This window comes from Nyctibius grandis, chromosome 1, assembly GCF_013368605.1.
Source record: "Nyctibius grandis isolate bNycGra1 chromosome 1, bNycGra1.pri, whole genome shotgun sequence".
Classification (NCBI taxonomy): domain Eukaryota; kingdom Metazoa; phylum Chordata; class Aves; order Nyctibiiformes; family Nyctibiidae; genus Nyctibius; species Nyctibius grandis.
The window spans coordinates 1,617,953-1,642,814 of NC_090658.1; the positions used below are offsets into that span (position 1 = coordinate 1,617,953).

Consider the following 24,862-nt stretch of genomic DNA (forward strand, 5'->3'; position numbering starts at 1 on the left):
TATGGTGGCAGCGCAGCGGTAAGAGCGGCGGCAGCAGACCTGAGCCGCGAATGCGTTTTGCGTTTAAGATCGTCGCTCGAAAGTGCCACCTGAAGCTTCGGCAGCTGGGCAGGGACCGCTAACGTTTTAAAGGGGGAAGGAGTTAAGGGAAGGAGGGGCAGCGCTCGGTTCTGTGTGTGCTTGTGGGGAGAGGGGATTGGTTATCATGGCGGATCGGACAGCTCCTAGATGCCAGCTCCGTCTGGAGTGGGTTTACGGGTACAGGGGTCACCAGTGCCGCAACAACCTGTACTACACGGCGGGCAAAGAGGTGGTTTACTTCGTGGCTGGAGTCGGCGTGGTCTATAACACCAGAGAGCACAGCCAGAAATTCTTCCTCGGGCACAACGATGATATTATCAGGTAAGGGGGCTGACTTTTCTGGTGGGGGGGTGGGGTGGGGTTTAAAGGGAAGGGAGGAGAATATAGGGCTGGTGGAATACCCCCTCCTCGCTTCTCACAGCTCAGCATGTACCTGTCGTTCTAAAGCAGCTTAGATTTGTTACCAGCAGTCTAGGGGAAAGCTGGGTTTCTAGATGCTGTTGATTATTATTATTTTTGTAGCAAAGCTTCAGAATGTTGCTATAATAAGAGAGAAGGTAAGTTTTTCTATTGCGCTGCAGCAAAAGCAAAGCACTTCTTTTCAGTACAGAAATGCACTAGGAAGATCTTAGTGTTGCAAAATCATGGATCCAGCACCTTAATCTTTCCAGTGCTGGGACCCCAGCTCACCGATTCGGATGTCTTAGAGAAGGCAGGTGTAGCTTTCAGCGAATCCCTGTACAAGAGTGCCATAAATCTGGCACGTAGGTTAAACTAATCTTTTCTTTTGTATCATCTGTAAAATTTCACTCAAAATCAAGTTTAGCTTTTGTACTCCAGCCAAAAAATGCCAAGTGGGCTGGTGCAAGATGGCTACAGAAGCACAGGTCTTGCTCCTGGTCTGACCAATATTTTTGTCTCGTTCTTTAAAATACTATCGAAGAAGTGGGCTTAGTCTTACAGAAATATTAATTTTACTGCATCTCACAAAATAACACAATAAAAATGTGGTTACTGACTTCAAGGTAGCCTTTTAAAAAAATCTGTCCAAAATACAGAAATTTACATCAGTAAAACAGAAAATTGATGTTGTCTCTACTACTTTATGATAGAAATCTGAACCTAGAATATCCTTATGAAGGCTGTTGCATGGTAATGACACTCCTTTGAGCAGAGCTAACTGCTGCCCTCCCTCTTCACCTAATTCAGCATGAATGAAGCATTTTCTTGATGATGTGAAACCAGAATAGCCCCAGGTGACTCATGGTGCAGTAGTACTGTGGAAACATCTGCTGAAGTCAGAGTTTTGACACTCAGTAGCAGAATCACATCATCGTCTCATAATCATTCTGGAGCCGGGTTTACAGAAAACCATCTGCTTTTCCCAGTGAGAGCTTCTGGCTGCTGTGTATCCTGCTGTGTATCTTCTCCTCCCCTTTACAATGTATTAAAGCAGTAGCATTCCATGAAATATGGTGGGTGTGCATAAAAGTTTATTCTAGTTTCAAAGGTATTATCAGTTCCAAAGGGCTGTTGTAGACACTTGGCTGTCAGATCCTGCCGAGAAGAATGAGTATTTTAGATGCATCTGCACTATCATGAAATTAAAATTTTCCTTGTTGTATGGACATAAGTTTTGATACTCTATGGAATATGAAGTGTAATCCATGCAGAGAGCTGTATATTTCTGAGTTTATGTTTGAATTCTCATTAAATGTAAGAAATATAATTTGTCAAGACACAACTACCTATCGAGATTGTGTTTGGGTTTTGGTTGGACAGTCATGCTTTGGTTCTCTTTTTTTTTCTTCTTCTTTTTTTTTTTCCAATATTCCATCAGCTGAAGAAAAAATGCCTCGATTATTATACTTGACAAAACCTCCCTCCCCAAACCAATTGTATTGTACAACTTTCATGCCTTTTATTTTAAGACATCTCATATGAGGAGACTGCTTTTGGCAGTGTGACATTTGGAATGTACAATGGGAACAGAAAGAATGTGAGTGTCTGGTATTTGCACTTTGATGCTGCCTCCGCCTGTTCTGCTCTTTAAAGAAAACGAGCAGCCACCTGTTCAAGCTAGCAGGTGTTTGGAGGGACTTGCTCTATGTCCAACTAATGCTTTAGAAACATGAGTTTTGTTTCTTATCTTCAACAAGATCAGAATTCTGTAGGACGACTATATTTTCAACAAAGGATGAAACATTCGGGTCCAGAAAACATGAGCAGGACCCAAATAACAGTTAATTTCTGCTTTTAGTGGCCAAGAAAAGTTGCTGTCACGTGGGGTTTAAGGCAGTAGAGAATCTCCAAAATGCTGCAGAATATTCTATTGTTTGCACCTGGTGGTGGTTGCTGCCTTTGCTCTTTATGCACTTTGCCATCCTTATTGATGTAATATCTCATCATTGTAAGTACTTTTAAGTAGATGGTTCCTTGTGTGGTTATCACTGATATGGCTAATAAATGCAGGAATTTAATTTCTTACATTTTAGGCTTCACAGCTACCATCCAATTGAGGTGAATGGGATGAAGGTACTTACCCAATTTTTCTGGTTTTATTGGTATTTACTTGCCTGAGACCAGCTTCTAAACAGCAGTGCATACGTTTGCAGTCCAACAGGTTGTAATTTCTACAGAGGTTTGAAAAATGATTTAAAAAAATAAAACTTGCAGATTTTGGAAAATCGTGAAAGTGGATATTTGTCCTTGGTGAAAAGGTCACATGTTGAAAAGTGTATGTTTAATGTGTTTTCACGAGTTTAATAGTCCTGCCTCTTGCTTTGTGTCAAGATAATGCAGCTGGACATAATTTAGTTTGGGCTAAAGTAGACTGGACTCTATTGGATTAATGGAGAAATGCCATTTTTGCCAAGATTCATATTTGCAAATGAAGTTCTGTTTGTATAAGGAACTAAGGTACTGCACTCAGCTAATAAGGTAGATGTTCAGAGCATGAACAAGTGAGCTCTGAAGTGTTGTGTCTTCTGTGCAAAGCCACTGCAAGGTGCTGTGCTTCCTAGCTCTTCCTCTTAAATTCATGATGAGGTGAGGTCCTGAACTACCTGATTTAACTTTGAAGTGAGCCCTGCTTTGTGGAAGGGTTGGACTGGGTGACCTCCTGAGCTCTCCTTCTTACCTAAAGTACTCTGGGATTTTTTTTTATTACTTCCAGTCTTACAACAGAGTTCTTCTTGCGTGTTATTTAATTGTGGAATAGTTAATACTATTGATTAATATGTGCTGTCATTATAAAATTATTGCAACGTTCTAATGTAGAAAGTGTCATGTAGACATATCGTTACACATGTGACTGATTTTCATTGAATTCAGTCATTTGTGTTTTGCAGGATTAGGTTCCAGAAGCTGTACTATTAACATATGGGAATTGTTTTCCTCCTTGAGTAATTTAAAAGTGGCCTTTTGCAGCAGCTCATTGTAGTGGCTGTTAGTTAACGCATTAATGGGAATCTTGCGATTCGCGCAGCGTCACCGCCTTCAATGAAATTCCTACAAGTGTAGGATTTATGTTTAGTGTAACCACTTGCAAGACTGGAGCATTAGTTTTGACAGTAATTGAACACTTTCAAAGGAACAGAAGGGGGTTGTACTTTTGTACTGTGCATTACTTGTATAACAGCAAGCAATTAGATCACTCCTCTTTTTTCTCTTGATGAAATGTTGAATGGAGGCAGTTCTGTCCTATAATTTTTCTGCAATTTGTGCGCGTGAAAGCCAAAAAATCTTGCCACAGAAAACAGTAACAATAAAAGCATAAGCAGTTGAGATACTTCTCATTATAATTTAAAATACAATTGATTTTATTTGTTGTTACATAATTCATTTGTAAACAGAGGTTCTTAACTCTGGGAAATTTTTCTGGTGGTGTAGTAATAAAGTTGTTGTTTCCCTGTTCTTGTATTTCCAAGAATTTCTGCAGTATTGAACAGTTTTCCTGAATGTCAAAACTTCCTGAGCGAACACCTTTGACATCATATTGAAGACTTCACCTGCACTTTTTGTACCCCCCCCGTTTTCTGTGTTATCTGATGTGTTGTAGTATTCTGCATTTACAAAAGCACATTTTGCATTCCAGTTGCCTTCAAGCAAGGCACTTGTGAGGCAGAGTGTCACTAGAGACTGCTCCCTTCCTCAGGTCTCTCTGCAGCGTTTGCTGCCTGGGCACGGTACCTGGAAAGCCAGCCTGTTGTCTATGGATACCACAGCATGTTGTTTACGTAAGGCTGCTTACAATGTACTAGCAATGTCGGATTTATCAGAATATTGCTGTAAGTATGCTGGTGTGTGTGTTCCACTGTGCTGACAGATTGAGATTAAAAATGCGTGTGTGCCAGTGGTGATGAGATTTACTGGGCTGCGAGTGACTGGAGGCCTGGTTTGGTCTTTAGAGTGATAGTTTCAGGAGACAGGGTGTGTACTGGAACATGACTGCACGTTTTCTTTTCTGGGAAAAAAAGAAATGTGATGCTTGAAACAATGTCATATGTTCTTGACTGTAGTAAATATTATTTTGGAGTAAGTAAATTGGTGGCAGAGGTATGCAAATCAAACTCTCAGAGTTCAAATAGCTAACTTGTACTTTAATATTTTTATATAAAATTATGTATTATAATAATATTTCTGTTTATAGGGTGGTGCTTAAGTGAAGGGATCTAAAATACTTTAGATTTATGTTTAGTTGCCACCATTTGGATGGTAAGTGACAGCACACGTTTGCTATAGAATGAGGTTCAAGTTACTGTGGTTGTTTCTTATCACAAGTGCATGGGAGACTTTACTGTCTGTAGCTTGTGCTAAACCTTGACTTTAGTCCCAGAAGGTGCACGTGCAGGACTGCTAAAATGTAGTGACCTAAAAGAGAGCAAAGTAGCAATGAAGCCATCCGATATTTTCAATGACAGAAACTCCAGACCTGTTTCTTGTGTGAACGCTGTGCCAAGTTCCTGTGCAAAGCCGTTAAAACTTGAAAGACACGGCTTTGGAACAGCAAGGGTGAGGCAGAATCTGAGATCCATGTTTACTAATGTACTTTGGGAAATGTTTTGAGACAGTAGGTTGTTAAAGGAGTTTTTTATTAAAGAAATTAATCCCCCATAAAAACTCATTTAATGAGCTTATTGCTTCTTTTGCTCTCAATCTCAAAAAAAAGGGGGAAAATGCCATTTATTTCATGAAGTTGTGGTGGCCACTCTTTTTGCTCAGCTTGATTGCTGTGCTGCATTTAGCTTTTAAGTCTTTACCAGAGCATGAGTTGATATAAACCTTTGTTTCTTAAATATCTATATTAATGCATTAGACATTGGAATACATAGTTAGGGTACCTTTTTGAACGTGATTTTAAAAATACAGAGATCAGTTAAAAATGCAGAGAAACTCAGTAGCCGTTTGTAGCAATACATCTATGAGAACGGCTGTCATTTCACTACAGTATTTAAACAGACCATCCTGCATACAGCCCAGTGGTATGTCAGATATGGTAGTAGAAGAATAAATAAGATTTATTGCTTGTCCAGTCACAGCTCAGTTGCTTGTTTGGACAAGTGAAAAGGTGTTTATTATTAAAAACCATAAGTGGAGTTTTGAGCGTTTAAATCATCAGATTGATTTAACTCATTTTCAAAATGGAAAAGAAATAAACATTTCCAACAAAATAGGAAGCACTTGTATTCCTCTGTAGAAAATGTCTGGATCTTTATTATGGTTTTATCTTTTCACAGCTGAAAAAAAAAGACAAGTGTCTAAGTCTATATCAGCTAGTATATTACATTTTGTATTGGATTTGTGTGAAGCAACTCATTATCACACAGAACTGAGTATCCAGCTTATTAAAAATGAAGGTGTTGGAATGCATTAGTCTTATATTGGAATTTTGCAGTTAGATCTCTCTGTCGCATTGTTTTACCTTTCTTTTCCCCACTGCTTACAGTATCTTAAATTTAAAAAAATTAAACTAAGCTTATTTTTTTTTTTTACATTTTTTCTGCATTAATTCTCTGCAACTCTTTTACTTGTTTTATTTTCTTTCAATTTGATTTAAGATGGCTAGGAATCATCAGGTAGTGGTGTGTAATCGCTGTTTAACAAGACGAAAACTCATGGAAAATGCTTGGATATGAGTAACCCTAATTCAAATTATCTTTTTAATTAAAAGGATGAGACAGTTTTATATTACTCTTTCCTACTATAAAACTTCCTGCTAAAGTATACAAATCCTAATTTTTACAGAAGTTTATAAACTGCGTCTCGTAGGACAGCAGAGAGAACCTCCATGAACTATTGTTCCTGTCCTTCTTACTGACTAAATGGATGTCACATAGATTTATCCAGGCACTTTCCAGATAGTTATTTTCTTTCTTCTAAGTCTTGATTAGGTTTTTGGAGGAAGAATCACATCTTTCTTTTAACACTTAATGGAAAAATAATGTGTATTTCAGCAATTAGTATTAAAAATTCATACTTTTGCCCATGATAACTTGCTGATAGCTGGGTATCTCAAGAAAGAGTTGTGTCTGGTAGGGGCTACAAATGTCCTTCCAACATTTTCACCACACGAACTGGCAGCTGAGACTTTTCAGACAGGAAGGTGTAAGCTGGTGTAGTCCGTGCTTTGGCCTTTTCCCCAAGGACACAAAGCCTGCACTTCCCTTGGTGAAAATGCAAGAGAGAGTGTTTTATTTTGTACTGTATGGCAGAAGAAAGCTCCTTTGCCATAGGATCTATTTAGGAATAGAAACAGGATTTTCAGTGTGAGGAAGACTGATTGTTGTTTTGTTGTTTTTTTTTTCTTAAATAAATTCTTGGCTGAGAAGGAACTGCAGCAATATTTGTAACAATACTTGTGATGTATCTCTGTAGAAGGACAAACTGCTGGAACAGTTTTCAGGTCACTTGCCTGCTGCTCAGTTTTTTAGGAACCTTGGTAAACAGCAAAAATGCCTACTTTTTTCACCAGTTAAAGACTCTTCTTTGGAACAGCAGCTTGTTTTTCATGAGATGCGTTTCTACCCCAGGAACATTTAGCTGTCTGGAGGTTGTGTCTAACAGACGTGTTGAATTTAAATTCTTTAGAGGTGGTATTTATAACGGACTTGGAGTGAGACCTCCAAAGCTTTAGGTAGGCCTGAACTTAAGGCCAAGTGTAGACCGTATGTTTGTGTCTGTCTTGAAGACTGACGTGATGAACCAACTGGAGAGATCTCTAAAGGAAACGTCATTCAACCCTACTGCATCTTCAGCGACGTTGGATGTGTCCAGGGAAGAACATCACAGTGCTTTTGTCTGGGGTCATTGGTATTGCAGGGAAAGGGTTATATGCATTCTGCAAATATCCTGGAAATACAAATTATTGGTTTAGTTTTCACATCATTTCTGCCTTACATTCTAAACAAAATTGTGCAGGTTGTTAAGGACAACTTAATAATGATGCGTTACTCAAACGAAACAAAGAGGTGGTGTTATTTGTGTGACTTTGCATAGTGCTGATGTTCTGGGGTGTACATTTGCTTGTGCAACCTCTTGAGCTTTTTGCACTTGCCAGACACGACTAACAGCCTAGAGAATCGACTCAACAGTCAGAGATGGGTTTGTTGAGTCCAAATTTCGATGTGTGTTGTGTTGCTCTACGCATTTGTATTTCAGAATTATCGCTGAGGTATTTTGCGTGTAGTAATGTGGTTTTAATATAAAATACATCGAGTTTCTTTAAACAGTCTGAACAGTATAATGAACTTCGGTACACTATGTCTTATTGATATAATTTCTGTTGATGCTGGCATTGAAATCTGTTCTTTTGTGACAGATGGATTGGAATACACTGAAACTACAGTAGTAAAAATAGGATATGAAATAAACTATACTCTGAGAGAGATAGCAACCCCTTTACTTTGGTTGCCTAACACTCCTTGTTACAAAAGATTTCACTGAAATTTTATCGGGAATTTTGAATGCCTTCATTATTTTTAGCAGACCTGAATGTTCAAGGGATAATCCTACATGAAAGTTGGGTGGGCATTTACACAAAATTCTGCTTCCTCGTCCTCAGAAATTGTCTTCCATAGGCAGGGATAAAAATTGCAAGTGTCATTTACTCTTATTCTGTCTTTAGTAGTAACTTATTGCTTGCAAATATTAATTACAAAATAAGGGTATTTGTAACAGTACAGGCAAGATGAGCTGAACTTCTGAAGAATTCAGGATACGGTGTGATATTTCCCTATTTTCTTTTTTTATTTTTTACAAATAAATGTTGTTTATTGTAGAAATGATTAAGTTAACTGCAGTAAAAAAAGACAATAAAATACACCTTCGGTTTATTACAGCTCTACTTGCAATTAAGGTTAGAGCATCTTTTCCTTTCACCCTGACTAGTCAGACCATACTTGTTCTTCTGTGTATTTTAAAACATATTTAACAAAAGGTTAGTCACAGATAGCTTCTGTCTGACCAGAAAACATAAGTTAAATGTAGATTTCCCTAATTTTTTCTTTCATATCTCTAGCTTTTGAACATTATTCGTAAGGTACCTAAAGGAACTTTTGGCTTAGTTCTCCAAATGCTGGAATCTCTGATTAGTTAAAAGTTGAGCTGTCTCTTCAGCCTTCTGTCTGGCAGAATATGAGAAGGATGATTACGTATATGTGACAAGTTACGCTGATAGGACCAACTCTTTGGCCCTGTTTACAGTGGTGTTGAATGTGTAACAGTATGGCTGCACTTAAACAAGATTTTAGCAGTAGGTCTGTGGCAGATTCCTGATTCCTCTAGGATTCTGAGTTTACTTTCTCATCTGTTTAGAAATTACTTATTATTTTAAATGCTTATTGAAATGCTGTTCAGTGAAACTGCACTTTCTATTAGCAGCTGTAAGACAAGTTTGTAATATGCAATTATGCTCCTGGTCCAAGGTCTTATGCACACACAATGATTACTGCATATGGCTGGCTCCACTGCTTCTAGAGGTTTGCATTGTTTTTTTAAATATGTGGCAACAGGAGGAGGCCACAAATGTCCAAAAGGGTATTATATTGAGTCATTACGAAAGCTGTCTTTTGCTGAAAGAGCTATTTTAAAATTTTTGCTTGTCAGGCTGCAAAAGTTTGTTTGTTTATACGTGGGAATTAGATGTAACCATCTCAGTTTGACGAGCTGCCTTTGGGATGGGCAGTTCTGTGCTGTGTTCCTTGTAAGACTGTTTATAATGCAATCCCTCCTGCCCAAGAGGTGAATAATGTAAGTGCCTTTTGCCAGAGAGTTCTCTTTGCTGTTTGGTGAATTGGGTAAACAAGTAATAATTCATTAAATATATATTTTTTAAAATGCACAACAAAGAACTTTGTTACCTAGTAATAGGTACACATGCTACTTAAGTGGTATGTTTTCACAACAGATTTTATCAGAACTTGTTCAGGTAATGCTGTTTCAGGGAACCTGCCAGATGCATCTGCTTGAATATAGCCCCCTGGAAGAAACAGAAGTGGGTTGTGAACTAAAGTTTAACATAGACATGACATTTATTGTGGTGGAAAGGTTACTTATCCAAAAGCTTGCTCAGAGCCTTCCTGGATATTTTTAGAAGATTAAGATTATTGGAAATGAGCTCAGGATATGAAAATTTTTGCTCTTTGAGACTTGAGAAGATTTTTGGGTGTTTCATGTTGTTAAATAATGGTGTTAAAGAAATGTCACTATGCTTTTTTTCTTTTATGCATGACACTTTCTCTCTATTAAGTTTCCCGTACTGCTTCATTTAATGAATTGTTTTCTATACCACATGTCATGCTATGCAGAATTTAATTAAAACTGGGAGAGGGAAATATGGCTTTTGGATATGGGTCTCTTTGCATATAGAATTATGTATGTAAATTACATCACAGATCTCAAATGAAAATAAATATTTCAAATTAATTTCAAATGAAAATTTGGCATTCATATTGTGACAGAAAATCTTAAGAAAGAATCATGGTGTATAAGATACATGTATTTATTATTGGTGGTGGTAAATCATTACTTTGAATCCAGCTAAAAGAGTGAAAGCTTTTACATTTCTGCTATAAAATGTATTTTGAGAAATAGATGAAAAAAGGTAGTTTAGTTTAATCCTCGCTATATAACTATAGCCGTTGAATGTAGATGACTAGATTAATCCATGCAATTATCCTTCATAGCCTCTAGTTTGAAGTTATACAATGGATCCGTGAAAGTACTTTATTCCTTGGTAAGGTAGATTTCAGTAGGTCTTTAAAACTTACATACACCTTTCTAAGCTAAGGATAGTAATCCTAAATTCGTTTAGCTAATTAGGTTTTTTTATTACCATACATGCTAATATTTCTGGTTGAGTGAAATTACCAACTCAGAAATAGAAATAAGATGAGAAAACGTTCAGGGATCTCCATCAAAAATCCCTGTAAAGTGAAGGACAAAATTAAGACAGTAATTAAGCATCTGTGAGCACACACATACACAGAGAGTAAATATTGTTTTAAGAAAAACTGAGGTGTTAAAGAGTTTTGATATGATGAACTCCAGATACTGACAGTTTAACGAAATTTGCATTTAATTAAATTCCTCAAATTCTATCTAAAGATAGAATGGGATCAAAACATGATGTTTTCCGTTTTTTTTGCTGAGAGCAAAATGTATTGGGCTGTATCTGGAATTTTACCCAGTCAATTAAAAGGGAGATTTTAATTATTGGAAGGAGTAGTTGCATTCTGTTTAATTAAGCAGCAAATTTATATCCCTGTTGACTTTATATCACAAGTTTATGTCACTACTATACAGTTTTTGGACTATTCTGATATTTCTATAGCTTATAGATTGCAAGCTACTTAGCTGCTCTTGTGCAGTGCTGCTTAAATTATATTTTAGCTGAAGATGAACTGCTAATGAAATCACTGTCACTACTAAAATGTTTCTCTTATGACTAATGTCCTAGTCTGTATAGTGACCTAAAATGACTTACTGCCTTTTAAAAATTCTTCTTTTATCCTTTTAAATTATCCTTATATCCTTTTTAAAATTACATTTCATAAATGTAGGTCCTCCCTGGCAGAACACTAATAGTTTTCTCAAAAAAGGTTAGGTTTATACTGAAGAATTAGGTATGATATGTCCTTTTATAACAGGCATCTAGCATGGATGCGGTTTCATTCTCAAAAGTCCTTCATGGAGAGAGGATATTTTGCTCAGGAAACCTGTAAGAGAATAGAAAAGCAAGTAGATATCTGAACTGTATACAAGGACACGTGAGATCTACTTTAAAAGCTTGTGTTTTTTAAAGCTCTGAAACTAATTAATATTTTAAATCAATAAAGCAGAGGCCTGTTTCTTTACGTCCCTGCACACAATTAGGTCCATTGCTATTCCACACTCCTGGCTGTCTGCCCTCATATGGTTAAATCTGGGAGTCTGCTAACCAAACTGAATGCAGTTGATCAGCTCATTTTATTGAAACAGCACTCCCTTGATCTTAAACTGGGTTTATGCTCAAATGTTCTGTGCAGTTTTAGCCTCCAAGTGCCGTATGAGCTATTAGCCAGACCCACTTTCTCTGTGTAAGGGGAGAGGGCAATGCTTTGTCTAGTGAGGCAGCAGTAAATGGAAAAGACGGTATGAAGAGGAAGATATATGTTATTCTTCGGATGAACCTGGCAGTTGTGGTATGAAGCCTGCTTTCTCTCCTACTCTGATGTAGAAGGAAAAAACCCCTGTAACATCCATGATACCGTAAGCTAGAGAAAAACCAGAGTATTAGAAAAAGACAAGCAGTAAACCAGATTATAACTGCCTGGAACGACATGCTGCCAGGCAGTTACATAATTGCGTGAAACTCTTCAGTCTCCACTGCAGCACTGAACCGAAAACACGGCACAAAGGTCTCCGGTGAGACCTGCTCTCTGGGGTTTCACAGAAAGCACAACTCCAGGTTCAGAATCTCTGCTTTGACTAGTTTGCTAAGAAGTCAAGAGAAAAAGAGAAATAATAATAGGCCAGAGAATGAGTCATAGTGCTTACATAAAAACATTAAAAGTCATAATTCCATGTTTGTTTATATAACTGCTGGTATTAGTCTCACCAAAAAAAAGTTTAAAAGGCATTCTTTGGATAACTGTAATCTCTCTCAAATACAGCATTTCATGGATTTTGGTAGTGTAATAACTTTACACCACCTGCTCTTTCGTATTTGTGTCTGTGGCTGGCTGCACATCCAATAAAACACAGGTAAAATTAATAACTATATGGATAATTAATAACTGTATACTGCATGAGAAGATACATGTGTTATGAATAATCAAAGGGTGCTACATTATGACAGTGCTTAGTGCAGCCGGTTCTACTGAAGAAAAAATAAGCTGAAGAGGTTTCTGAGTATCTCTTCAAAATGTGTGAGCAGTCATTCACCAGAACATGAAGATTAATGAACACTTCCAATGACACTCGCGTTCCTCAGCAATTTAATAGTGAAACTTTTATCTGCTGTTGCTCATGTAAAATATCAATTTAACTGCATGGCATTACTTCTTATTTGAAACTTACTGTATTTACATTTTATAACAATTCATTTTTAAGCAACTATAAAGCAATCTTGTCAACATTGCTTAACTCAAGGTAAGTTAATATCGAGTCAGGTTGTGCACTTAGCCTGTGGGCTTTGAACAGCATGGCAAGGGTTTACATGGTTTCTTTCAGTTATCTGGTGTAGGTGCTGCTTGAGAAACTACAGTCAGGAGCTTAAGTTAATTCAGTTGCCTGCCTAGAAACAGTTCTCCTTTGACAATTCAAACCTCTTCTAAGCTGGTTGCCTGAAATAACCTTAAGTAGAGCTACTGGAAGATTTCACTTCATGCGTTTTTTCCTATCCATTTTGTAGCCAGCACAGAAGAGAAGATATCTGATTCAAAGCACATGCTAAATTTCCAAACTCCATCTTCATTCTTTGCTATTTCTCTTATCTTTCTGCAGTTACCACAGACATAATTTGCTTTTCAGCTATCACGATGGCTCTGTGGGCACTACCTTATGTGCTAACATATGAATTGCTCTGTTAACACAGATGCATCATTTAAAAAGTTTGGAAGTAAATTAATCTTCAACATCTAAAATTTCTAGAAAATAATTGGACTTCCAGGGCTTATTTGTATGCTGTGATTAATCATGGCATGATGTTAAGGGAACTAAGATGTACAACTTCAAGTGTAAATTACTAACACGAGAAATCTAAAAATCTTTACACTTTTCCGAAATCTTTACAATTTACTAACGTAACTGTGCTGAAACTTTTAATCACAAATTTCTGTGATTCAGTGGACGTTGAACCTAGCTCTGAATTGCGTGATTTTGATACTGATGATGAAGCTCATCTCTTTAAACCATCAGCATGAGATGTCATTCAAATTAGACACTGTCAGTGAGGAACGTAACAATTGGAAGAGACGCCCAGAGTCCTGGTGTATGTCAGGACTCCTGGTTTAACTGTCTACGTGCTACTTTGCTCTTCATGTGTTTGCTAGCAGTGACAGCACTGACTCTATCTGCATGTGGCCTCCGCTGTTCTGGAAGTAGACTGGTTAGACCGAGTTCAAAACAAGTCTTCAAGCTGTATAAATGGGAGTACTAGGTTTGGGGTGAGAATATATTAAATCTGAATACATAGTATTTTTCTCTGAGAGTTGGCATCATGTGAGATATAATAGGATTTTTCTGTAAGAGAGCTGAGAGCAGTGTAAATTCAAATATAATTTTACAGTTATATTTCAGTAACGGTTAGACCTGGTGATGGGTCATAAGATAATTTAAATTAGGAATAAACATGGTGTTGTGTTTTTCAACAGAGGCAGATTAAATCAAGCATGAATACACTGCTGTTGAATGCGACAGCTCTTTAGAATGCACTGTTTCTTGCTGTATTAAATAGTTCTTTGATGGAATTATTCTGAATGTGCTCTGTACACCGTGGATTGCATTTCACATTTTCCCTGCGGTATCCGTTATTTTTCATTTTCAATCTATGGGACTCCCTCCTGCCTAGAGCTAAATGTTCTTCTACCTTGTCGTTTAGTTTGGTATGAATTACTTTATACATGATGACAGTTAAGTGCACTGCACAAATTTTTCTCTGCCTTCATCCTCCCTGTCGGATATAACTATTTAATCAGCCTAACCCTCTCGAAACTGAGCATTTTTGGCAGCTGTCACAGGTTGCTACCAGTTGAGCTATAGTTTCTGTGTGCTGATCCACCTCAGCCTTTTGTCAGAATTGTGTTCTGGTTTTTATATGATTTCTTAATATATATGCACACGCATAAAAATATATATTTTTTATATATATATAATTGTGTAGAATTATATAATGCATAAGTATATAAAATATAATATATATATTTGGCTTTCAAATGAATTGTTGACTAAATGTTTTACATAAATGTTCAGTACTAAAAAAAGCCCCACACCTCTATTCCATGTTACAGCATCTTGTGTACTTTGGATTTATGGATCATTGAGCTGATCACAGCCACAGTCTGTGCAATTGTGAGTTATCTCTAGGTAAACAGGAATATGTCTCCCCCAGTAAGACGTATGTTCATACAGCAACAAATTTGGGAACGAGCCTCCCTTCAGCTTTCCAAAAAGTCTGTTTCACCATAATTTCAGATCAATAGTATTAGAACTCTTGACAATGAAATGTTATTGATTGTAACCACCCCTGGATTGCTCCTTTAACTTCTGGACACTTTCTCTTCTGCCCTGGTGGTAGTAGTAATGAGTGATGCTGTCCTTCATTCAGCTTATGAATGTACTGGACTTAAACCTGAAATTGCTAAGCAGTTGAAACTAGAGGTGCTTGATATTGGCAAATCTGAGGTTTTCCTGAGTTGTGACAGAATTTTAGGCTCCTGGGAAATGTTACCAGTAAAAAAACCCAAGCTCTTGGATTGTGACAGGATGGGCCTTTTTGGCATTGGTGTGTGGTATAAATTTTTTTTTGAGAAAAAGCAATAGTCACCAAAAAAATGTGATAGTCACAACCATGATTTGTTCTTTGTGGTTTGGTCTACTGCCTTTATAACAACATGTCCTAATCTAGTTCATCGGTAATAGCATACTACCAATAAATCACAAACAGAAGAGCCTTCACTGTATTTCAACATAAATTTGAGGCATGAGCTTAAGCCCTTACATTCTGCTCAGAAGATCATGGGGATTTCTAGCTCCCGTTTCTCTCTGAAGACAGATCATGGCATTTCACATGTCTTCTGTGCTGATTATTCCTTTGGGAATGTTAGCACTCTTTCTAACATGTCTTATTTCCGTTGTTCCTCTGGCTTCCTCCAGTCAGCTACAACTAGTTTCTCGTTACCTTTGGCATCCACCAGCCCAAATGGAACAGCTTCGATGGAACTAAAAGTGCGTTTGTCGCTCTCCTATTTTGTTCTTGGGTTGCTCACTGGTGTGGGACTTCCCAGAAGACTTGATTGTTCATACAACGTGCCAACATATTTTACCTATCTTATGTTGAAAATTTTAGCATATGTCTTTGATCAGCTGTTTCAGAAACCAGTAAAAAAACCCTGAGGTATTTAGTTCATAGAAAAAGTTGGCAGCATATCGTAAGTTTTGAACATCATTTTGTTGTTAGACATTTAATCTTTATTTTTCTTAATTAGAATCTTCATTATATTTTGAAGTATACTTCTCTTGATTTACTAATTTTTCATTTTTTCTCATATTTATTATACTACTTACTTTGTTGTAAAAAGAAAGCTCAGCTGACACAGAGAATAAAAACGAGTGCTCCTGGCTAGCCTTTAGGGCAATGACTTCATAGTTCTCAATCAAACTCCCACGCAGCTGCAACAATCTGCTTTGACTGGTGACCCCATAGTTGCCTCCCTGCAGGCTGGCTGAAGGTCTCTCTACACTAACACAGAGACATTCTTTGACTAATATGTGGAAAGTTTCCTTGCTGTCTTATATTCTCTTAATTCTCTTCAGCTTGCATCTTTTTTTTTTGTTGTTCTCTTTTCACTCTTCTGCATTAATCTAAATATTTGTGTTATAGTTCCTTCCAGTCAACATAAGATGATACCCCTTGGGTAAAACAACAATTTGGTATGAATCTGCAGTGTTTCACCAAATCAGTGAGAGTTGGATGCTGATTTACACAGCTAAGAGTATTTATTTCTCTAAAATGAGGTTCAGCTGATTGTAACTTTTCAACATGAGGAGTACTGTGGGGCCAAGGGACAACTGACTTTGTTACTTCTAAATAAAACAGTGAAGGCATTTGGTTCTCCAGCCTTGAGAACAAATAGCATGGTACAACTTGCATCCACACACTTGCCTGGTTTTCTTCCTCAAAAGAGAGTGACAGCATCCAGATCACAGGAAACGTCCGTGCCATGTTTTGTCTTCCAGACCTTGTCCAGGCCGTTGCATGGGAAAGAACTAAATACCATGGGCCAAAGCTGCTGCTCTTTCAGTAGCGTAGGTGATAGTGGGTCAGTGGTGAGTCCGTGTTGGAGTGGTTTATTTGCTGGTATAGACATATCTGTTAACAGCTGAGGGCTTGGCAATTAAATATCCAACTCTAAATAACAAAAGTCAATCAGGAAATTGCTAACAAATGTATCTGAGAATTGGAAGACCCTCTCTTGTTGGAATGCCAGGGTGATAGCAGATTCATATCAGGCCACAGTACTAGAGATCCTGGAGGTACGATGAGCCGTGGTGGATACAGGGCTGACAATCAGCCACTCCAAAACTCGGTCACTCGTAGAAGCTCTCAGGATCATGCTATGCGTCTCAATATTTTCACATTGTAGGAGTGGGTAAAATAAAGCCTATCAGAGTGTAATAATTTCCCTTTCTCTTCTACTCTGCTCTCATATGAACTTAATACAAATATGAGTATCTCTGAAAATAATTTCCTGTGCAAGTTGTTTGCGTGCAGTACTGTTATGCAGATTTCCAGGAAAGCTGGCTTTCCCAGAAGAGTGTGGCAGAAGCTATTGGCATTAATCTCTCCCACACTTCGGTGGCTGAACTGTTTTGTCCAAACTATCTAGACTAGTATAAAACAGAAAGAAATAATGGAACATCTTCCCTATTTGTTAATATTTTAATTTTCTATACGTGTCCATAGTCTCTTGCAGTTTCAGTATATGTTGCTTATATTTAGTTGTGCATCAGAAACTAGTGAAATGTTTACCTTGTTCATCAGTAGAAGCGTTTCTCCTGAAGAAGGGACTTTGTTTCTTTGGAGGATTGTTTCCAAAATACTCAATTGCAACATATGAAACAAGTTATTTCCACCTGGCTGGGAGGAACTGTGACTCAAATGTGTGTATTATCTGTAAAGTGATTAAATAAAAACATAAAAAGGATCCTCTTCCTAAACCTACTATATAGATATGAAGGTGGTTTTAAAATGAGGAATCATTGGAAGAATGTATGGCAATCTTCAGGTTTTTTTTTGTTTGTTTAACATTGTTGAACTGCACCTGAAGGGATATTTAGCTTTATTCTTAATGCCTATAAAATTACTGAATATATAGGTATATTCTGTTGTGGTCGTATGTAGTTTAAAAAAATGTAAAAAAACAGGTCCAGTGAGCCACATTTTCAGCCAAGTAAGATAACATGAATATTATTAAACTTAAATGCAATCATTTCAGTCATCTTCCAACTAAATATATAAAGACATGATTACCTAATGCGATGTAAAAAAACCCACTTTTTTTTAAGGTGTGTTCCAGTCAGGTTATGGAGCTCATTTCCAAAGTAAAAATGCAAACAATTCTAAATATATTTATGACTTCATAATCAGAGCATAAAAGCTGAAGTATATAATTTTACTATTTTAATATTTAAATCATGAATACGGAGTAAAGCTTTGGCTTTCAATTTCTTTTAATTCTGAGATGATTTCAGATCTTTTTTTACTTATTCCAGCTGCCTGCATAATACAAAAATAAAAGCAAATTTATGCAAAATACATTGCACAAATTAACATATATTAAAATTCTAGTTGTTTCTCAACTAGTCTGTTATTTTTGCAAGAGAGAGAAGAAGAATGTGGATAATGTGTCACACATCAGTCAGATGTATTAATCTTTTGCTTTCAGAAATACAAACGTAATCAGAAAATACTGATGGCTGTATTTTTGGCTGAGCTGCGAGTGTATTAGTACTGCAGACTATAATGTTCCTGGAGATATTTTAAACTAGCTAGCTGAGGTACCACTGGCACAGAACTCAAAAAGGGCAAAATTATCCTCAGTTTTATTATTCCTTTTATGGCAAATCTGGGAATTCCTCCAATGCACCGTTACTTAAAATACGTCTGCTTCCCATTTGATCTGTTTGCCTATGCTGAGAGCACCACACAAGATACGAATACCCACATCAGCTCAGAAGCTGTTCCGTAACACAAAATTTTAAAAGCTGTACCCTGAGTGTGCTGTGTATATGGTATATCCCACAGACCCTGTAGGTGCAGTAATTTGAATTAGGTGGATTTATATTCAAATCTTAAATTACATTTTAATATGCACTTAAAACATGATGTTTGTGTAAACAACTATTGGGAAAACAGCATTTTGATTTATTTCACTTCTAGCAGTTGTATTTGCTGTCATATTCTTCTGTTCTGAAGCTAATGAATGAAATCTGTATCTAGTTCTTCTGGGGTTGCAGCCAAAGCTTGGATCATACTAAATAAGACAACTTTGTGGTATATCCTTCTCTTTTATGGAATTTCACATTTCTGACTGCAGTGCCCAACCATACATTGGCTTGCTTCTTGAGCAGGTGCACTGGGCACTCTCATCCTGTTCTTTGGCTTGTTCGGGTGAAGTATATGAGTGTCTACGTGACGTAGGAGTTGACAGAATTTTAGCTGTCATTAAGGTAGACAGCTTGAACCTCCTTGAACTTTCTTATCTATCGTTCCTATGTTAGCCGTACTAATTTATGATGCCTCCCTTTGTAGGACAGAGACATTTGGGAGAGGTAGGTCCTGCTGTCATCTGCAGCAGAGGAGCGGGTGAATCTCAGTGGCAGAGCAGAGACAAGTCTGATGCACCTACATGTTCTCTTTTATACAGTACCCAGGGTACATCATGGGCTTTCTTAGCTGTAGACCCTATACCAGCTTGCATGTGCATACTCTTTATGTTGCATATACATTATTATACATATATATAGTCTTCATGTGCTTTCAGTGGTTATCACAAAGATTAAAGGAAGTCCATGTATTCTTCCTAAATATCATTAAAATACTATGTTGGTATTAACTCCTGATTTATGGAGTTATAATCTCAAGAATAAGATTTTGTATCGTAGAAGTCTAAGAAGTAATTTGATTTTCTAGTCCTGATGAACTAGTTTCTCACCTGAAAGCACTACTCATGCCCACATTAGCCAGAAAAAAATACATTTTTAGAGCTTATACAGTCTTCTGTGAGATTCCAAAAGGCAAAAGCAAAGGAAGATTTTACTTTGGCTTGTGTAGTTAGTATTAACATTTACATTTGAAGCTGCTTCTTTCTTTTACTTGGTTAGACAGTGGGTTGATGGAATAATATAATTGACTTTCTAATGGACTTTCTAACTCTTCAGGCAGTCTGCTTTTGTACGGACCACCGCACTAGGGTGAACTTGATGTACTGAGTAACTAAAAAAGCCATTTACTTTTTTTCCTCCTTGGTTTCTTTCTTATTTTTTCTTTTTTTTTTTCAAGAAAGCAGAAGAATTACTTACATAACATGGCAGTAAATGACTTAGAGGAAATATTCAATATCGCAGGAAAATAGTAAGGGTTAAAAAGAAATTAAAAGTGGAACAATTAAAACATTTTTTGAGTCGCTATACAAAGTTTATTTTAATATTAAGCATCATAGAATTATTCTAACACATAAAAATGATCAGTGAACCAGGAAAGACATTAAAAAAAAAAACCTTTTCATGATTAGAATTTCTATATGCAGTTAAGTTCTAAAAATGACCACAGTGAATTTCTGTCTTTCACCAAACGTAGGTGAGAGAAACTTGTTTAATTCACATAGTTTTGGGGTTTTACGCCTCTATGATAAAGGATAATGTTTTAATATTCTTTTAGTGATTTCAGTAAAGAAAAACTCAGCAATATTGGTATGTGTTGAATGAAGGAAGACTTTTAAGAGCTTTCAGTGTGTTTATCTAGTTCTTACAGTATTTTTAGTAGTTTTAATAGGAAATGTAGGTGTCTGATGTTAGCCAGTATCCTAAAATATAACTGGCAGAAAAACTTGGCAGAGGTTTACTCTTAAATAAATCTGGGAAAATGACAGTTTATTGAAATACTTTGAGTTATGGTTCTCAACTGGACAAAGGCCACAGATTATATGGCCTAGATGTGGCCACCATTTGCCTACAGTTTGTGAAGAAATAACTTTAGATTTCCTCTCACAGATATGGTTGGTATCTGCCCTTGTTTGTAGTGGGTATATTTATGTGTACTGCCCTCAGGAGGAAAGGGTGCTTCCTTTGTTACTGTGGTGAAGAGGGAAACACTAAGCTAGCTGTACATATGTTTTGTTACGTTTTACATAGGCTTTTGCAGTCCTTTAACCTTCACAGTGCCTCTGTGTGAATAACAGCTAGAAGGAGGTGAGAGAAATCCTTAGCTAGCAAACTTCCATCTAGCAGTAATGTGGAGCTGGAGAAATTCTGAGTTCACTTTCAAGTCAGCCAGCGACGGAGCAGTCGTAGCTGAAGCCCTGGTGCCTGCCTGGGGGTCTTCAAAGGATTCCCCTAGCAAATAGATATGTCTGGATGGTGGTTTTCTCAGACACGCGAGAGGGCCATATTTAGGCATATTTTCACAAGTGGAGCAAAATACATACTATCCTTCAGCTTGAGCAACTGAGGTTTGGAAACATTTTAAATAACTACAGGCAGTGCCATGAGCCGGACTTCCATTATTGTGTCCTTTGATTACTTTTGATTAATAAGGATTTTATTTCAGTATAAGGCTTCAAAATTAGCTTCCTTTTCCTAGACATCTGAAAACCTCCACTTGGCAAAGCGAACACCTTAACTACACAAGATGTTAGTGTGCTGCCTGTGTCTTAGACACTAGAGATTCCACTGGGAAAAAGCCCTTGACTGTAGAATGAATTCTGTGATATCAAATTGATGTGGACCTGAATTTTAGCTTTTCCTGAGAAAAAACAGCTCTGTCCTGTGAGGATTTTCTGTTGTCCAGTACCTGTTAAGCACACATTTTTCTCATGTGAGTCTTTCACCTCTTTAACCTGCTGAACTTAGAAAAAACAGAAGTCACAAATAGCGCTGGACAATTAAAATACCTGCACCTGGACTTGCCAGCATTGTCTGTTTGTAACAGACGTGGATCAGCTGGCAGAGGGAGGGGAAAACAGTTGTGTGTTAGATGCAGAATTTGGTTTCTTTGGTGTTTTACTGATCACCTTTCTGGATTTTGTGGAGAGTATTATATGTTATTGGTGAACCAGTTTGTTGGTTTTATCATGATGCTGTATAACATCCTCAGAAGTATAGCAGAAAATGGTGAAATCAAGGCACTTTTTAAAATCCATAATTATTTTCTGGTTTGGGTTTAAAAAATAATGATACTTAGCTGCTTTTTGTTTAATAATAGGCTATAGCTGGGTGACATGCATTTTGTATATGGCAGCTAGAATAGGCTCTGGGAAACTAGGTAAATTGTGTAATGTAAGAAGTTCAGCATTTAAGTACTGCTAGATGTGCTCTAGCAGCGTCTTGTCACAGGAATTGGGAACTGAGGTACAGAATCTTTGTATAATCTATCCCATACAAAAGAGACGCTTGGTACTTGTAATCTCCAGGTTATGTCAGACAATACAAAGCAACTTAACATCTGACATATTTATTTTTGTAAGAGCACTTCTCAAAAAATAAAATTGTTTCACGGATTATTGTATAGAAACTTCTGGGTTTTTAATTGCTAGAAAAAGGGCAAATGGATTTATAATATGTATTTGTTAAAAGCAATCTTTGAACTTTTAGGATTAGTGTTTGTATTTGTGCTCTACACAATCAGTTGGTGAAACAGAAATTCAGAAACCTGGCAAGAGTGCTCATAAAACTGATATTTGTGACCTTACCACTGATGCACTGTAACTAGAAATTTAGAATATAGACACATTTTAGTGTTACATATGGTTTCTATGTACTCTAGAGTGTTTTCTGCTCCAATGTAATCTTTGTTATTATTCACTTCAGCATCCCAAACAAGGATTTCTATACAATCATACAAGAATTGTTTTTCTGATTCTGCTATTTTTTGACCTCTAAAATACAGGGATAGATAGTTTCTCTGAGAACCAAAGAGAACATGAGCTTTCCACTGACTACTACAAAATGGCATTAACAATTCTGTCCTCTTTGCAGAGCAAGGTGTCTCAGTTCAGGCAAAGCAGAAATACAACTCAGAATTACAAGAGCGTAGCTGATCTCAGACACTTAATCGTGCTGACTTAGAAGTTTGACAAAATTTTATTGCTGCCTGGCAGAAGTCCTAAAAGTAGACTATATCCGTGTAAGTAGCCAGTGCTTCACTGTCTTGCATGTCTTCTGCTACAGCATGGTCAACAAGAATAACTGCTTTTTGCAGCAGTTGGCTGATGTAGGTACTTCCAGTTCAGATGTACTGTGCAAGATTCTGCCCTTCATCATACCCAGAGGTCTGTTACCTTATGGAGGTGTAACTGGCCACAGAACATGGACTGTTGTCATTCAGAAAGTAAAAAGTAAACTTACATCTAATCCCTTCTGCACCACAGGAAAATTCTTTTATCTCCCTCAGTGTGATCTGGTGATTATCCAATGTACAATACTGTGCTCTTGAAAAGGAACAAGATTGCTGCTCTTGGCCTCGCATTTCTGTGAGATAACGAGAAATGTCAGCTGGCAGCGTTCAAAGGAGGAAAAAGCATCCTTCGTAGCACTGAAAACTCCCCATAGTCTAGGGCATATAAAAATTAATGTTTTTCTTCAGCCACATTTAGCATTGCCACATTTATCATTTCTGTAGACTTTCTGTGTTAAAAAAAGAGAGCCATCATCTGCTTCTGACCGACCAAATGCAGCTCGGCATGCATTTGTTTGATATATTACTGAATCGAGCTCTTACTCTTCCCTACTTGTTTCCATTAAAGTGCTTACACCAAAATGTTGCGTGACAGGATTATCATGAGAAGAATGCGTGAGTAGGATGCAGCTCTAACGCTATGCATTGATCGCACTTGAAGTAAGAACAGTTTCCCTAGGCTTAAAGTCCTTGTTTCTGCTAATCAGTTGAAGGCAAACCTCTGCAAACAATATTATTATGCTACTGTGAAATTTTTGACAAGAGCCTATGAGTTTTGTTAGATCATACAGCTTGTCATAGATGTGAATATACCCAGGGATTAGATGAAATCTCTTAAACTACAAATTAAAGTGGGAGAAAAGTGATCCAGAAAAGTTATGACAGTGGCTGTTTTTTTTTTCCTTATTCTCTACAATATTTCCTATTTCTCCTTGACTGTTCTTCTCTGGGCTTTTTGGTTATTTTTATCACACCTTCTATATTTTATTAATTTTGTAGCTCCCTCTTGATTCCTCTTTTTGTTAGTTACATCTACTGTCCTATCTCCAAGATTTTCTTCCCGTTTCCTCTCTCCTTTTTCTCAGGTGTTTCTGCAAATGTTTTGACTTGAATTGTGTCTTGAGTGATCTGCATAGTTATATTCACTGATGACTGTTAGCTGTATGAAGAGTAGAGTAAATCCAGGAAATCCCAAAGCAGTTAATTACTGAATCAGCCTTGGGAAAGAATACCTTCAGCTGTGCTGTCAGCCATAGGACCCATCTGCAGCAACAGTAGTACAACTTGATTGACATCATCATGCTGTGGGCAATTAATTAATGCACAGATATTTGCTGTTCATTGTGCCCACAAGTTTTAGAGCTGTTGCCTTGATCTTTGCTTGACTTACGATCACATCTCTGCATTTGGGAGAAAAGGCACAGCTACATTCAGTCCATTTTTAGTTGTTTCAGCCCTGGAGTGTGATGAAATCAGAAAAATAAGCAGTTTGATTACCAGCAGTGATGCGCAGCTGGTGTCATCTGTTTTGACTGCACTTTGAATGTGGTATTTCCACAGAGTCAGACTGAAATAGGGTGAACAGAGGAGATAAAGGAGGCTACAACATGTGACGGTGGCTGCAATTTCTTAACTTACAGATTTTTATCTGGTGTGTAAATTGTATTTTCAATCAGAGTGCTCAGACTGGCCTTAAAATTCTTTATACCAGATGAAGATGAAAGTTTTGCTAGTTTCTATTGAGCAGTACTAGACTTACAGCAGTGTAGAATTAGTTTTCCATGTATTGAAAAATCATTGAGTTGAATATGCTCCATGGCACAACCACAAATTCCATGTTCTGCGAGGCTGCTTATGCAGCCTTATGGGCCTGATCTGTCAAGACTTCTAATAAGCACTGAGCATCCCAACAAACTTTGTTGAAATGTGGTGGAATAACTCCATAGGCTTGAATAACGAACACTGGCACAGAGAGCAGGTCAGCAGTGATTTCCCAAGCACAAAAAGGAGTCATTTTAGAGTGACAGGAATGGTTATAACTTTGCATGCTTCTGCCACCGTGTCTGCCTTAAAATCTGTGTCAAAATGCCCCTTGCATTCCCAGGACACTTCAAGTATACTTTAGCA

General features: G+C 37.3%; 1 protein-coding gene across 6 annotated transcripts in view; it reads left to right on the forward strand.

The window, feature by feature from the left end:
• The first annotated feature begins 205 nt into the window (after positions 1-205).
• Positions 206-24,862, forward strand: part of EML6 (EMAP like 6) — a 112,867-nt gene continuing 88,210 nt past the window's right edge. For all 6 annotated transcript variants that reach the window (XM_068402347.1, XM_068402355.1, XM_068402338.1 and 3 more), the window contains exon 1: positions 206-402. In XM_068402347.1, coding sequence (XP_068258448.1) covers positions 206-402 — 197 coding nt within the window. The remainder of the gene's footprint in view (positions 403-24,862) is intronic.